This window comes from Elephantulus edwardii, unplaced genomic scaffold, assembly GCF_000299155.1.
Source record: "Elephantulus edwardii isolate Elephantulus edwardi_28Jun2011 unplaced genomic scaffold, EleEdw1.0 scaffold00228, whole genome shotgun sequence".
NCBI classification, from domain to species: domain Eukaryota; kingdom Metazoa; phylum Chordata; class Mammalia; order Macroscelidea; family Macroscelididae; genus Elephantulus; species Elephantulus edwardii.
In genome coordinates, this window is record NW_006399978.1 from 4,411,647 (window position 1) to 4,427,303 (window position 15,657).

Consider the following 15,657-nt stretch of genomic DNA (forward strand, 5'->3'; position numbering starts at 1 on the left):
CCATGCTGAGAGGGCAGGCAGGTGGTCCTAGCTGTTCTCGGAATTCGCAGACACTCAGAATTTGAGCAAGACTAGACATGGCTCAGAGCAGATATGTTCACATTGATATGATGGTGTACCTGCAGGTGACTCACCTGCCGGTGTCGTTTCTCACCTCCTATCTGGTTTTATATTTCTTTCCAGTCCTGGACTGTTTTTGCTACTGCTCAGTGGTCTGCGATCTGGTAAGTACAGGTGGGCTTTGACTTCTGGAGGGGGGGGTTATCACTTGGGAAAGATGGTCATCGAAACCTTCAGTGGACAGACTGAGGCAGGAGTTAGAGTTTTCCTGTCAAAGTCCTTCCTGCTTGATCTTCTCCAGAAGCTCTAACAAACCCAAACCCAGTACAATTGAATCTGTTCAGGTGCCTGGAAAACTCATGCATTACAGGGTAGAGCTAGCTTCTCCACGGGATTTTCTTGGCTGTAATCTATATGACAGGCAGATTGCCAAGGTCTTTCCAGGGCCCTGCTGGATGAGTTCAAATCCATTGAGTGGTAGTCAATCTGTACAAGAGCAAAATAGGAAACCACCACAAGAGGGCCCATTTTCTAAACGCCATAGTTGTTGTTTCGTTTTGTGTTTAGTGGACTGTGGATGCAGTTCCTCCTGTGGGTTTCTGTTCCTCTTATTACCAGATACGCTAGGGGGGCTCTGGTCCTCCAGGGCTCTTGCCTCTTCACCTTAGTCTTCTGCCCAGCCCCGAAGGCTTTCCCAAGAACTAGAAGTTTAGATGTGCCACCAGTCCAGAGGGGAGGTTGGGGCGTGAGGATGTCCTTGGAGGTATTAAACAGTTTTCACAGTGAAACTACTTGGCCTTTTTATGATGTAACACGACTAATTATAATGTTGTTGAGATGTTGATCTTAACCTTTAAGTGTCTAGATTTTTAAAAATAACTATTTCTTTTTAGTGATATTGTTAGAAGTATACAGCACAAAACCAGACACCAGTTAGTTATTCAGCGACATTGATTACATTGTTCAAATTGTACAGCTGTTCTCGCCCTCTCCCATTGACATAAACTCACTGCCTCTGGGTTTTACCTGTCTATTTTTTCCAGCTGCTGTGTTGAGATTGATCCTAGATCTTTGCATGCATGATGCTTAAAGCACTAAATATTAGAAATGTTTTAAACTTTTATCTTTAATTAATACTAGACCCCCAAGGAGTTGTAAAAATTGTACAGAGAGGCCCAGTGTCCTCATCACCCAGCCTGTCTCGATGAGAGCCCCTTGAGTGCATGATCAAAGCCAGAAAATTGGTACTGGAGAATGTAGTGAACTCTTTCACAGTAAAGGTCTGAACTTGGCAAGTATTCTTGCACTCCTAAGCTCCAGGCATCATGCGTTATACATCGGACTGCTAACCCAAAAGTTCCTAGTCTGAAATGATGAGCCATTCTCAAGAGAGAGCTGGGGCAGTCTGCTCCTGCTGATGTAAGGCCTCAGAGAGCCATTGGCCACCCGTGGACCACCATGAGTTGGAATGAACCCAACAAACAGTAGTTGGGTGGGTTGGGGAAGTAGATCTTTGGGTCCCTGGGTAGATCAAGTAAGCATTTGACTGCTAATGGAATAGTTGGAGGTTCTAATCCAGCCAGTGGTGCCTTACAAGAAAGGCCCACTTCCAAGATATTTGTTCCCGAAAGTGCTTGCTCGCTGTGACACACATGAGGTTCCCGTGAGTCAGAGCGTGCTTGCAGCCGCTGTAGTGGTGACTGTCTCACTGAATTTATTCAGTGAAATTCACTGTCTCCTTTTCTGCTTACGTGAGGCTCACACCAGGACACTGGCCTCATGGACTAACTTCTCAGGCTTGCACCCTAACCTGGGAAACCAACTCTCCTTTTTCAGCTGTTGCAGATAACCCAAAGGAAGAAGTCCAGGGGATTGTGGGCAGCACCGTTAAACTCAACTGTGTTTATGGTGAAGGAAGTAATTTTGATCTAAGTGACTTTTATGTTTATTGGCAACTCGAGGAAAAAACTGTGGCCTCTCAGAAGGTGGTCAAAGAGGTGGCTTCCTATGTGCCCGGGAAGAGCTCCCCAGACAATGAAAATAACCATTACCGACATCGGGCCCACCTGTCGCTGGAGAGTATGGAGCAAGGCGATTTCTCTCTGTATTTACACAACATCACCCCACAGGATGAGCAGACGTTTCACTGTCGTGTGATCAGGAAGTCCTTGCACTTAAATAACGTTTTGCATGTTGAAGTCACATTGCATGTGGCAGGTAAGACCACTGAAGTCCAAAGGATTGATTTCACCCCAGCCTTACATCCTGGGAATGCCCTGGGTGATTAACAGTGGGCACACTCTGCAGCTAGCTGGAAGGTTGGCAGTTCAAGTAAACTGAGAAGTGCCTTGGAATAAAGACCTGGCAATCTACTTCTGAATCAGCCACTGAAAACCCTATGAAGTGCAATGCCGATCCATATGGGGTCACCACAAATCAATTAAATTGACAACAACTGATAACTTTCCTTACATCCTAGAAAACTAGTAATAATTTTGTTGTTGTTGTTACTGTGTACCATAGAGTTGGAACCAACACACAGCTGGCCCTCCAACAGATACCTGATCCTCTGGCAAATTTTCAGAGGCAGTTAATTGCACAGGAAGAGATTGCCCGTCTTTCTCCCACAGAGCAGCTGGTGGCCTCCAACCATATGCCTTCAGGATTGCTGCACAGCTTCTTGCTACAAGGCCACTAGGACTCCCTAGTAATATTTGTATTAATTGATAATAAATTCCCTTTATCACATGTGAGGGAGCCCTGGTGGCTCAGTCAGTAGGGGTTTGTGCAGCTAGTTCAAAGGTGGCATCTCTTGGTTCAGTTCAAATCCACTAGCAGTTCTGAGGGAGAAAGACAGGCCGTCACCTCCCATGTGATTCACAGTCTCCGGAAACTCACTGAAGAGTCAGCCGTGAGGCAGCTCTGATTTAACAGCAATGAGTTTTTGAGATTTTTTGTACATAAAAACTCTTGTACCCTGTCAGTAGTAGTATTAATTTCAAATAATAAATTCAATCCTCCTGGCTTGTTTGTCTGAATCCTAATGTAAAGGGAATCCTAATTAATCTCTATTGATGGCTTCTACTTAACCAAGTTGCTTAAACTTGGCTGACAAATCATTCAACATGGAAGAAACTTTCCCATGAGCTGTAGCTACCTGATTTTATAAAAGAGTTCCTAATCTTACCTTTACCTTGAACACTCCTCCACTTCAACTCAAACTATGTTTTATGAAATTGAGAAGGAGGGAGAGAAGAGTACTGTGAAATACTAAAATGAGGTAAAAATTTAGGGAAAAATGAAAATCCACTAAGATCTAGTGGGTAAGGAGTTTGCTACCAACCCAAAGGCAGGCAGTTCAAACCCGCCAGCTGTGCCTCAGGAGAAAATTGGGCAATCTCCTTCTGTGTGATTTTTAGTCTCTGAAAACTCGCTGGAGAATCAGTCAGCTATAAATCAGTCAGTCCTAGAATGACTGCATGAAACTGCAGTAATAAGGCCCCGAGGACATGGCTCAGTGGGAAGGCAGTGTCCATTTCAAAACCTCTCCTGAGAACTCCGTGAGGCCTGGAGAGATGTAATCTGTGGGTGCTTTGCTGGGCTCGTTCTCTGCCCTTAACAAAGAATGAGTAGAAGGTGGCTCTTGGTCAGAAAAGACCTTCGAGCTCTTTCCAGATGTGATTCTGACCTCATCCCCTCCTAGATTCAGGGTACTGCCATCCTCCTTCTGTCCTGTCCCAGGGCACAGTGTACCCTGTGTCTGATGACCCTGGGTCACTGCCCATCCTCACCCCTTCTTCCTTCTCCTGCAGCCAACTACAGCATGCCCGTCGTCAGCAGCCCCACCAGGCCCACTGAGGACGAGGTGGTCACCTTCACGTGCAGGTCCACAAATGGCTACCCGGTCCCTAAAGTGTACTGGATCAACCAGACAGACAACAGCCTGCTCGACGAGGCGCTGCAGAACAGCACCGTGTACAAGAACGAGCAGAATTTATACGACGTGGTCAGCACCCTGAGCATCCGGTGGACCCCCAACCTGAACGTGCAGTGCTGCATCGAGAACGCTCTGCTGCACCAAAACCTGACTGTCAGCAGCAGCCAGATTGGCGAAGCCCCAGGTCTGCACTTGACCCCAACCCAAGGGGGGAGGCCAGTGGGGGCTCAGACAGAGATGTAGTCCCTGTTGGGTGGCTTCATGTGGTGTCCCAAAGGTGGCTGTGAAGGAAAGAAGGGGAGGACTGGGTGTGAGACACAGAAGCACTGCCGTTTCTGAGGGCAGACATGGGGCTAGAATCTCAAAACACAGTTGCAATTGAGTCAGCGAGTCTGCTCTGACTGAGGCCGCCTCCGCGGGTGTCAGCGTAGAACAATGGTCCGGAGGGTTTGCAAGCAGATCTCAAGGCCTGTTTTCCAAGGTCTCTCTGGGTGGATTCAAACCTCTAACGTTACGGTCAGCAGCTGTGCATGTTCACTGTTGGCATACTCAGGGACTTCCAGGACTCAGTGCACTAAATCTCTGTTACAACCTGAGGCCGTCTGTTCTCTTGAGTTCATTTTACAGATGAGGGACTGAGACTCTAAAGGGTCATGTAATCACAAGTCACGGGGGCAGGGAGTGGCTGTGTCAGGACTGAAGCTCTTAGCTTTGAACATCCCCCTAAGAGGACTTCTGGTTGTTGCTCACCCTGGTCCTCCTCATGCAAGACTGTCAGGGTGACTTTAGGCTGTTGTTTATTTTTTATTGATTTGCATACAAAGCTCATATATATATTGTGTTTCATACTTTCCTTCATCCACATGTATTTCATACAATCATTCCCATGTATTATATTTTATAAAATTAATCATCATGGAATTATGCCCATCATTATCCCATCTTTTCAGGTCCACATTGGTGCTTTCTCATTTCCTTTACATTCTCCCTCTACCGACCAAGTTGGGTGACCCTAATTTCCCCTCTGTCCATCCTCACTCCTTCACTCCTACCCCTTACCCTCTCAAACCCCTATACACATTTTACTGGCTAGCCTTCTATTTTTACAATAATGGTCTTCTGCAGTATTTGTCCTTATAAGACTGAGTTAGTTCACTCAGCATAATGCTCTCCAGTCTCTCATGTGTTATATTTTTTTAAAATTGTTGCTTCTGAGAGGTGACTCCTTTTTCTTAGAAGCCCTTCACAGAGATCTATCACAGAGATGAGAGGTGGAAGATGGAAACACGTGAAGGGATGTCTATGTGCTGCAGCAGGGGCCTGGTTCACAACAAAAATGGCAGGGCCCCTGCTCCCCAGTGAGTAAAAGTTGCAAAGTGATAATCAAGGTGAAACCAAGCACAGTTCTCTATGTGACGGGGACACTGGCTACCAGGAACCGCGTCAGAGCTAGGATACTCTCTGACATTCAGAATCCTGAATTTCTGCAATTTAGGGCTCATAGCCTCTGAGCTCACCCGAATGATTAGGAAAGAGCTGCCCTAAAAAGCCTGCCTTCAAGAACTGCACACCAGCCAGCACTGAAGGTGTAACCTGGACGGAAGATGTCTGTCCCTGGCTGTACAGTGGGATCACATTAACACCCTGAACCTTTCCCGTGCCCATCTGATCAGAACCGCTGGCTAGCTCCTGACATCAGAACAGCTTCTAAGAGTGTTCAGATGGGTCGAAGGAACATCCAAGGCTGAATCGCTGTACTTAGAGAAACACTGAGTGTTTGTAATGAGCTTCTCAGGGTGGTGGTGTGTATTTGATTTTAAAAACCACTGTTTAAAGCTGTAGAGCTGAGCATTAAGACAGAAGAAACTGGAGCCTTAGTCCACTAGTAGTGGGATTGTAAAGTGGGCCACTTGCTGTGGAAAATGTGGCAATTCCTCAGAAAGTTGAACACAGACTTACCATCTGACTAAGCATTTCCACTCCTAGGTCTATACCCAAGAAAGCAAGTACTCATCATAGAGGTGTCCGTGTTTGGATACAATGCTTGTGGAAGCACTGTTCATAATAAGCAAAAAATGGAAACAACCCAAAGGTTCATCAACTGATGGAATGATAAAGTGTGATGAATACAGACCTTGGAGTATGATTCAGCTGTAAGAAAGAATGAAGTTCTAATGCTGCCATGAGTGAACTTTGAAAGCATGATTCCGAGTGAAATAAATGAAGACCCCAAAGACTGCCCTTTGTGTGATTTGTTTATGAGAAATGTCAAGAATCAACAAATCCAGAGACAGAATGCAGATTGGTGGTTGCCAGCACAGAGGGAGGGCGAAGGGGGAATGGCTGCTGAAGGCTGGTGTTTCGTGTTGGGAAGGGATGAGAATGTTTTCAAATTACAGTGGTTGCACAATATTATGCACAGTATTTACTGCTTGTCACTGAAGGGTGCATTTTAGTAGAGCAGTTACTTCTACGTCCTGTGAATTCCACCTCGCTTAAAAACAAAAGAAAAGACGAAATGGGGGTCCAGACCAAGCCCCTCTGCAGGTGGACACCTGTCACCCCCAGGAATTACAGGTGATACGTGTAGAAAGAGGAGGCCACAGGAGGAAAGGACATTCTGGCGTCAGAGGACATTCTGACATCAGATACAGCCTTTCTGTGAGACAGCTCACATTGCACAGATCACAAAATCATCTCAGCCAAGGGCTTGGGAATAAATCCTTCAGTCTAGCACTTGCTTTTAGGATGCAAAAGACTGTTTTGCACCTTACTCTTCAAATCTTGAATTCTTTTTCTCTTTCTTGCAGAGACTTCCTCTGAATACATAGACAGGATCACAGATTATCCAAACAACCCCTCCCCGGAGACGCACACGGCCATGTTTATCATCTTTGGAATCCTGGCCGTGACTGTGGCCATGGCTGCTGGCTGGTTCTGTAGGAAGAGATGTTCCCAAGGAAGCTACACAGGTATCAGACAAGGTTTCATGGTGCAGACCATCTACACTTGTCTCATAGTAGGCATCTCATTCTACAAGATGTAGCTTTCACTCACAGTTTGTTTGCCTTTAATAGCATTCACATTCACTAGGGTTAGTGACTTAAAACACTCTGCACAAGTGGTATTAGCCTGGGCATCTGAGGCCCTGTACCTCCAAAGTACTCACTTCAGGTCCAGACTTCTAGGTTCTGGATAGGAGTAATGGGTTCCAGACTTCAAAGTCAGGACAGAGTTTGTTTCTGAAAAAGCACACCTCATAATACTGGTATATGCCTGTCCATCTGCAATACCGTCAACTCAAAAATATATCTAGAAAACAGGTGCACATATTTCAGCTGCAGAAAATCTGGAAACAGAACCTTCAGTTGCTGGATTGAAGCAGTGTAGAGCCCAGACGGACCACAGGTGACATCAGCCTCTGCTCGTAAAGCCCCTCTCACATCTTAGGGGGCCCAGGATGGTCTCCTAGGTTGGCAGATGTCCCAGAGGTCTGAATGACATGGTCAGGGCTTTTCCTGGACATGCCAAGGAGCAAAAGGCCAAGGTTAGCGGGGAGGAAAATTGCCATTGAGCGGGCGCTTCTCCTGTCTCCCCTGGAGCGTGGGAGGAGAACAGTGCTCTGTAGAGTTTGCAGAGGCTGATTTAGAAGAAACAGATGAGCAGGCTCTGAGGCACCTCTGGGTGAACTTGAACCGCCAGCTTCTCATATTGTTTCTTTGACTCTTTTTAAACTCTGAATATAAATCAAACCGGGAAAACTAAACCAGTTGCTGTCAGGTTGTGCCTCGTGCATGATGACCCAACTCACTCAGAGCAGCAGCGCATCCCTACGATCCTCGGTGGCTGCCTTTTCAGACATAGGTCACCAGGACGGTGTGCAGCTCCCGGGACCCCCAGGGGCACAAAGGCAGAACAATTAATGGGATGCACTCATGCCTTGATTACACACTGGCATCAGGAGGAGCTTCCCCCCACAGACATCCTTTTCTGCCCTGCTCCTCTCTCATGCTCTTGAGTTTCCGTCTGTGGGTTCATTACCAGTGCCAGTTATCCCGGAAGTCATTGCTCCACACACAGCCTGCTGTGCTGATCTAGTCAGTTTGTTTTTTTTTAAATTTTTTATTTTTTTTATTTTATTTTATTATTTTTGTGTGCGTGTACCGTCAAATCAGATCTGACTGGTACAGGAGGAGATTGTCCCTCCTTACCCGGCAGAGCATCTGGTGGATTCGAACTGTTCGCCTCTGGGATTGTAGTTGCAGCTCCTTGCCACTAGGCCACCAGAGCTCCCCTTGATCTAGTCAGTCTGGAAGAGGGTCTTACGTCAAGGGAAGAAAATCTTAAAAGGACTGGGGGAGGGGAGGTGGGGGGAGAACCTGCACACTTGCATTTTAAAGAACATCTTCTACAAATAAGAATGTTCTGGAAGGTCCCGGCTAGGTCAGATGCTAAAGGTGGCACATCCATCCCGAGCCCCTACACTGACTGGGTGCTCATCTGCTCTTTTCTAAAGTGACAGAAAATTTAATAAAGTGGTTACTCATTCCAAAGTTTGCTTTGGAATGAGTTCCTCTTTTTTTTTTTTTTCAAGGTCTTGGTTTAGCTCACAGATGCACCCAGTGCCAGAGGAGGAAGAAGCGAGTGAGGGATTTCGAGTTCAGGGTTCAGAGGGAAAGGGGAGGACAGTGTTGGTGGCCCGTGGGACCCCTCATCTGGGGGTCTGTGCCCCCTCCAGAGAGCAGTAGGAGGGACAGTCCAGCACTGGGGGAGGGCACTGACACCCCGGGTCCTGCAGTATCTGCCTTCCACATCCCTGACATCTGTGGTGTTCACTCCAGCAGGTACCCAGGGTGACCCGCCAGAACTCAGACTCACAGGTGAGTATGCAGAGAGGACTTCCCGTTGCCATGACTGTATGTTCCTTGAGCCTTTTCTGACATTTTTACGGTGGAGTTTTCCAAACACACAAAAGCTGAGAAGATGCCTGTGATGAGCCCCCAGGCACCCCTCCTCCATACTCATCCAGCCACTGTCAACCTCATCCTCTGTGTGTGTCCTCTTTCCACTCCCACCCTTACGGCCCCACTCTCACCCTGGCCTCTTCGCTGTCACTTTACCCCCTCACTTCCTCAATCCCACCCAGACCTCACCACTCCCTGCGTTCTAACCCCCGACTTCCTGGGAATCTGAGCCACAGACACCACATTGCTCTGGGCTGTAACAGACTCAATGGTGGCCTTATGTTTTCCACAGGCATAAGGGAGATGCTGATTCCTCTTCCTGTGAGGGAATATCCACTCAGTCCAACACTCAGCAGGACCTTGAGCTGTGAGGGTGGCCCTTAAAGAGGCCTGCTCAGGCTCTGTGCCCTTGGCAAACTGCTGCCCGTCCCTGAGCTCTGTTGTTCCCTGTGGAAAGGGGCCTACTGAGGAGGATGGGGCCCAGCATAGCCAGCCCACCCCTCAGTACATGGTACACTCACCTCTGAGGGTGCCCACCCACTGACCCAGGGGAGCTGGGCTGTGTCCCCATGTGTCTGTAGAGACGCCTTCTAGAGGCCAGGCAAGCCAAGTTCAGATAACTTTGGAACACAGCTTGCCAAGAAATTAGGGCCTGTCTGTTCTTAATCAGGGTAAAACGGACTACACTGTTCTCAGACGGCTGTGCCCAGAGACCTATCCTACAAGGTCCCATGCTTTCCTGGTTTGAGTGGGTGATGGGAGGGGCAGCCTCTCACCTCCTCTCTTTTCTTTGCAGACCATGTTTGACGGGAGCCCCCGAAAGATGTGGCTAGGGCTTCGGGGAGATGCTCTGAGGCCAGAATTCACAGCAGCTGGGGAAAGCCTCCCTTTGTGAAAAGAGGGCCAAGATTTGGACAGGTTTGCCCCCATCTTCATCGCTTTGAGGGACAAGGAGCCTCCTAGCCTGAGGGGACACAGGGCCTCCCTCGGCGGGAGCACAGGCCCAGAAGGATGGACTGGGGCCACCGCTGACCCTGAACGAGGCCTTTCAGAAGGATCAGCATGTGAGGACTGAGTCTCCCTGAGTGAGCACATTTGGTGACCGAGTGTGGAATGAGATGGGCCTCGTGACAGCCGCTTCACCACTGCAAACACGCTGGCTCTGTGGCCTGGACTATGGAAACTGCACCTTTGTCACCTTTGTGGCCTCACAGCTGGAAGAAGGGAGCTGGATTTGTGAAAATGAGTGAGTGCCCCACTCTCTGCAGAATCCCTCTAGAGAAGTGGGAGCTGTGCTGGGAGGGGCTGCCAGGAGTTCACAGGAGATACAGTTTGTGGGGGTCCATGCACTGCTGCCTACAAGCTGTATTGCGTCCTATACTCTGAAGCTTCGGGACCCGTGTGTCTGTGCACATAACATACATGTGTGCATGTGGGTCTCCGTGTGACTTGTTTCATCCATGTGCCTGTTCATCTGTTGCTTCCATGTGTCTGTACATGTGTGTCTCTTCACGTGGCGGTGTGTGCACACGTATCTGTTCCTGTATGTATGTGCCTGTAAGTATGTGTGCTCATGTGTGTCTGTGTGCCCATGAATTTATTAAATGACTTCACGTCAAGAACCTTTGGAGATTCCACTGTGTTTATTCTCCTCTGAGATACTTCCTGGGAAGAACTGGGAAGAAAAACCTGACCTCATTTTCTTTCCCTCCTAGAAAGGCTCAGGAGGGATTTTGTGGGAGGAAGGCCAAGGCCAAGGGACACAGTGCTTCCCAGACCCTCAACAATGCAGCCAGGAAAGTATACACATCCCTGAGGCTGCAATGATGCTGGACTGAACACACATGTTCCCAGTGACAGGATCAGGGAGTGACCGTGGCAGTGCCCAGGACTTTCTTTGCACGGCTGTAATCAGATCTGACCAGCAGGCTTAGTCACTCGCCTCTGCTGCCCTCTTCATCCCCAGCTAACTCCTCTCCTAGTGTCCTGCTCAGCCTTCATGCCCTGCCCTGCCCTCCAGGCTCATGAGGAAAATGACCAGCTCCAGAGCCAGGTTCCTTGGAGGCCAGCGCCCCACAGGTTCAAGGAGTCGGGCAGAGCCACAGGCTCCCTCAGAAGCACTGGTTTAGAAGACTCTCCAGGTGGTTTCCATGTTGTAGCTAGAGTACCTCAGGGGAAGGTTCTGGAAAGGAGGCCAGCCAGGTAATCCAGCTATGTACACTGCTCAGAGACAGTGGTAGGTGGTCTGGCCTCCTAGACACCAACCACCTGAAGCTGTGGACAAACACCTTCCTGCTCAGAATCCCCTGGGGGTCCCAGAGGTCAGTCAAGAGTATTATTGTTGGGCTCATGGCCAGTCAGTACTGATGGTGACAGGCAACCTGCAGGCCTCAGACCTGACATGGGCCAGAATGAGGAGCAAGGGCCGTACAGAGTCAGAAAGTTCCAGAAATTGTTACAGGAAGTTGTTTGTATGTTTTTGAACCATAACATCCTCACACTGGCTTTAAAATTCTTGGGATAAGTGATCCTCACAGACTTTTTATAGAAAAATTTTTCTTCTATACTGGTTTATTTACAAAGTTCATATACATTGTTTTTCTATCGGATCTTACCCATTTCCTTTACTCACCCCCTCCACCCATCAAATTGTGCGACCCTGTGATTAACCCCACCCCACTCCCACTCATCCTCACCCCTATGCTTTCCCCCCTCCTGGATCCTGATACTCATTCTACAATGATGGTTTTATACAGTATTTGTCCTTATGGGACTGAGTTAGCTCACTTTGCATAATGCTCTCCAGTCCCTCCCAAGTTAGGTAGTAATTTACAAAATCATTGCTCCTGCGTGCTGTGCAGTATTCCATTGTGTGAATGTACCATAATTTCTCAATCCATTCAACACTTGGGCTGCTTTCATGTTCTTGCGATGGTGAATAACACTGTCATGAACACTGGTGTACAAGTCTCCATTTGTACCTCAGTTCTTATTCTCAGGGTATATTCCAAACAGTGGAATAGGTGGTTTATATGGAATTTCTATGTTCAGCTTTTTTGAGGAAGCGCCAAATTGCCTTCCAGAGTAGTTGGACCATTTTGCAATCGCACCAGCAGTGTATAAGAGTTCCTATCTCACCACATCCTCTCCAACACTTATTACTTGCTTCTCAGCAGAAACCAGGCAAGCTAGAAAACAATGGGATGGCATATACAGAAAGTTGAAAGAAAAAGAACTCCCAGCCAAGGATCCTATACCCTGCAAAACTTTCCACCAAATATGAAGGATAAATAAGATTCTTTGCGGAACAGAAGGAACTTAAGGAATTTGTGAAAACAAGACCAATACTACAAGAAATTTTAAGTGAATCAAGTGGATGGACCATAGCAACCAGAAGCGACAGAAAAAGAAACACAACAAAATGACAACAGTAGATCTCACAGACTTTTTACTAGGAAAATGTATAAAGATGCCTGTTGTTCCAGAGAGAACAATGGGGAGGTCACTCATTGCCATCTCAAACAAAGAGGTGCAAGGGCTGCAGGGCCAAACGGAAAGGGTGGTCAGTGCCAGCAAGAGCAGCCAGAGGCTGACAGGGCCGGCTTTCTGGGAAGCCACGCCTGCCTGCCCAGGAGCACCCCTGTCCTGGGTCCCATCTTCAGACTCCTAGGCCTCAGGAGAAGGGGCCTGAAGCCCTCACACACAAAGTAGGTCAGCAAGAAGACCAGGTGAGGTTCTAGCTTTCCTGTCAAGTCATTGCCTTTCATCAGGAAAATGGGGCAAGGCTCTCCAGTTCAGCCCAGCTCAGCTAGCAGAAGCCTTCACCAAGCTGGTGGTGGTGGTGGGGGGCTGGGGTTCCTGCTGCATCCTGCCCCTCACCAGCTCCCACAATTATGCACTCCTCCCAAATATGAGCTTAGTCGGGTTTCTGCTCTAGTGGTTGAGGGCCAAGTTATTGCCCCCAGTGGTCTTGGGGCTTAGGGAGAGATGCATGACCTGACAGCTTTACTTGGCCGCAGAGCTGAACATTCCAGAAGCTATTGTTCTGTTCCAGTACATCCCCTCACTGCCGTGGTCTGTTTGAGGGTAACTTGGTAGAGGCTGTGGCTGGTCTGTAAGGTTGTTCAGTTGCTGCTCAGTTTCCATGCTGAGTTGCACATGGGCCCAGCTCCAATGTTTGGACACAAACATTGTTACAAAAGCAGCTTTGAGAGAATGCAGATGGGAATGCTGCTCTGTCTGGCAGCTTGTCTGAGATCCATGCCTCTTCAGCACAAACCCCATTGTCTGTCCGTCATCCTGGGAACCACAGATCACAACAGCACTCTTTTTATGCTGCTCTGGTGCCTCTGCTGCTTCATTCCCAGTTCTCACCCTGAGGTGGTGGATCTGCCCCCAGGGCACATTGTGAGGACACTGGGTTGTCACATATGGAGGTAGCTAGTGGGTATAGGCCATGGATACCAATCAACATCCTACGGTGCACAGGACATGGACACTCTCCCCCTGGAGGGTCAGCTATGAATCTGTTCTGACTCGATGGCAATGAGTGAATTTTATAACTTAGAAGTGATTAGGTTTAAGACCCACCCTTCTCTGGTGCAACCATATTAACAAAAGAAAAAAACCCATTCGTAAGCAAGAGTCATTCATGGAAAAGAATCCAGGACTTTAATGCATGTTTTGTTTGTTGTTGTTGTTTCTTTTTTAAATTTTATTTTATATTGATTTGCTCACAAAGTTCATATACATTGTGTTTAACACCATTCTTCATTTATATTATGCTTCATATGATCATTCCTATCCATTATGTCTTATAAAATCAATCTCCATTGGACCTTACCCATCATTACCCAATCTTTTCAGGTCCCCACTGGATCCTTTCCATTTCTATCACCCCCTCCTTTTACCCACCAAAATGTGCAACCCTATGGTTTTGCCCCTGCCCATCCTCACCCCTCTGCTCCCACTCCTTGCCTCCTTGGGTCCCCATACATGTTTTACTAGCATGTTTTGAGAGGACATAATTCAATCCACAACAGCTAGCCGGCAGGATGTGCATGACTAGGGGTGGAGGGACTCCTCTCGGGGCCTCAGTTTCTCCTCTTGTAAAGGATTGTCTGCTGGCACTCGCAGCTTGGGCAATCCACAGCCAGGCCCATTTGCCCCCCTTGAACAGAGCTCAGTGGCTTTGGGGTGGCTGTCCAGGCTGGGCAGCCTCTGGGAAGACAGCCACCCCACTCTATGGTGTTAGGATGTTGTGGACGCCTGTTTCCAAACCTCTCTGGGATCTGGCCCTTGGGAAGCACAGAAGACCCTCCTCTGGGATCATGTAGAAATCTGTCTTTTATTCACCCCCCTTCCAGCCAACTTTTCAGAAAGAAGAGGGTCCCAAAAAGCCAAAACCCAACCCATTGTCCTTAAATCTAATTTTGATTCATAGGGACCTTGTAGGTTAGATTAGAGATGCCTCATAAGGTGTTTAGAGTTACAAATCCTTACAGAAGCAGATGTCACATCGTTCTCCTGTGGTAGGACTAGTGGCTTAGAACTGCTGACCTCTCTGTAACAACTGAGCCATAAGAGCTCATTAATGAGAAGGCAGTGGTTTTTATCTCATGGGAATGATCTGGTCCCTAGAGACTCTCAGTCCCGCCCACAGCGTAAAGCCAAAGACACACGTCTTCCTCGTTTCAGCAGCGACATCTGGTACGGATTGACCTCTGACCTGATGAGTAGTATTGAAGTTGTGACCCCTGGACCTGTGTCTGTGATACTAAATGGAAAGAGAACTGTCTTTGCTCTGTAAATTGAGTGTCCCCAAGTAGAGTGACATCAGATGGATCTTGGCTGAAGACAGAATGCTAGAAAACTGTTTACCTGCATTTTATGACTAAGCAAAGGTATTCAACTGTTTGGATCGTAACAAATTACATTTGTAATTTGTAATGGCATTGCAAAGAATGGGAATCCCAGAACACTTAGATGTATTCTTGTGTAATTTGTACATAGAACAAGAGGCAGTTGTTCAGATGGAATAAGGGAACAATGCCTTTCACCATCCAAGCCTTATACTGGGCAAGAAGCCCACCTCTGACACTCAGAACTGAGTTTGCAGCCAAAGTAGGAGCTGGGGCAGAGCTTAGAGAAGGGTCCTCCTAGTGCACCTGGCAAAGCAACCCAGGATGTGCACTGCGGATGCGATCGCCATTGGTGCTAGAGACGAGGGAGGGTGGGTGTGGGCTGGGCTAAGTTTCCAGGGATGAGGGAGGGTGGGTGTGGGCTGGGCTAAGGTTCTAGGAGAGGGTGCACAGGTCTGGACCTGACACTCATGAACTAATTTATCATGAATCACCGTCTCCCCAGAAAGTCGGGGGTGAAACACCATCATCACACCATCTCCTTAGAGGGAGCACAGCATGCTTTCTCCAGTCACAACTGCTGTGTCCTGAGGTCCCGGTGCCCTGACCCACATGTCCTCCCTCTCTCCCAGAAGGGTGCCCACAGCTGACCTCTGCTCAGAGGAAGTAGCCACGCAGAAGACAGCTGACCCATCTCATCCCAGACTCCCTAATCGAGAGATTTCAACTATATTTTATGTTTATAGGGGAAATGATTTTTTAAAATTAATTTTAATGAAAGTTTACAGAGACTTTGGATTTCCATTCATTCTTTGTTGCACTTTTCTCCCTGCCC

At 47.9% G+C, this 15,657-nt stretch overlaps 1 protein-coding gene across 1 annotated transcript; it reads left to right on the forward strand.

Annotated features, from left to right (window-relative positions):
• Nucleotides 1-77: 77 nt before the first annotated feature.
• ICOSLG (inducible T-cell co-stimulator ligand) lies at nt 78-9,190 on the forward strand. The gene is made up of 6 exons (XM_006898428.1): nt 78-234; nt 1,897-2,277; nt 3,873-4,181; nt 6,808-6,936; nt 8,842-8,877; nt 9,144-9,190. Exons 1-6 carry the CDS (start codon nt 78-80, stop codon nt 9,188-9,190), a joined length of 1,059 nt encoding a protein of 352 aa, XP_006898490.1.
• Nucleotides 9,191-15,657: the final 6,467 nt, after the last annotated feature.

Coding starts and splice junctions, on each gene's coding strand:
- ICOSLG (XM_006898428.1), top strand. CDS start 78: ATGGCTCAGAGCAGATATGTTCACATTGATATGATGGTGTACCTGCAG. Junction 4,182..6,807: donor CCAGATTGGCGAAGCCCCAG/GTCTGCACTTGA, acceptor TCTTTCTTGCAG/AGACTTCCTCTGAATACATA. Junction 8,878..9,143: donor GCCAGAACTCAGACTCACAG/GTGAGTATGCAG, acceptor AATCCCACCCAG/ACCTCACCACTCCCTGCGTT.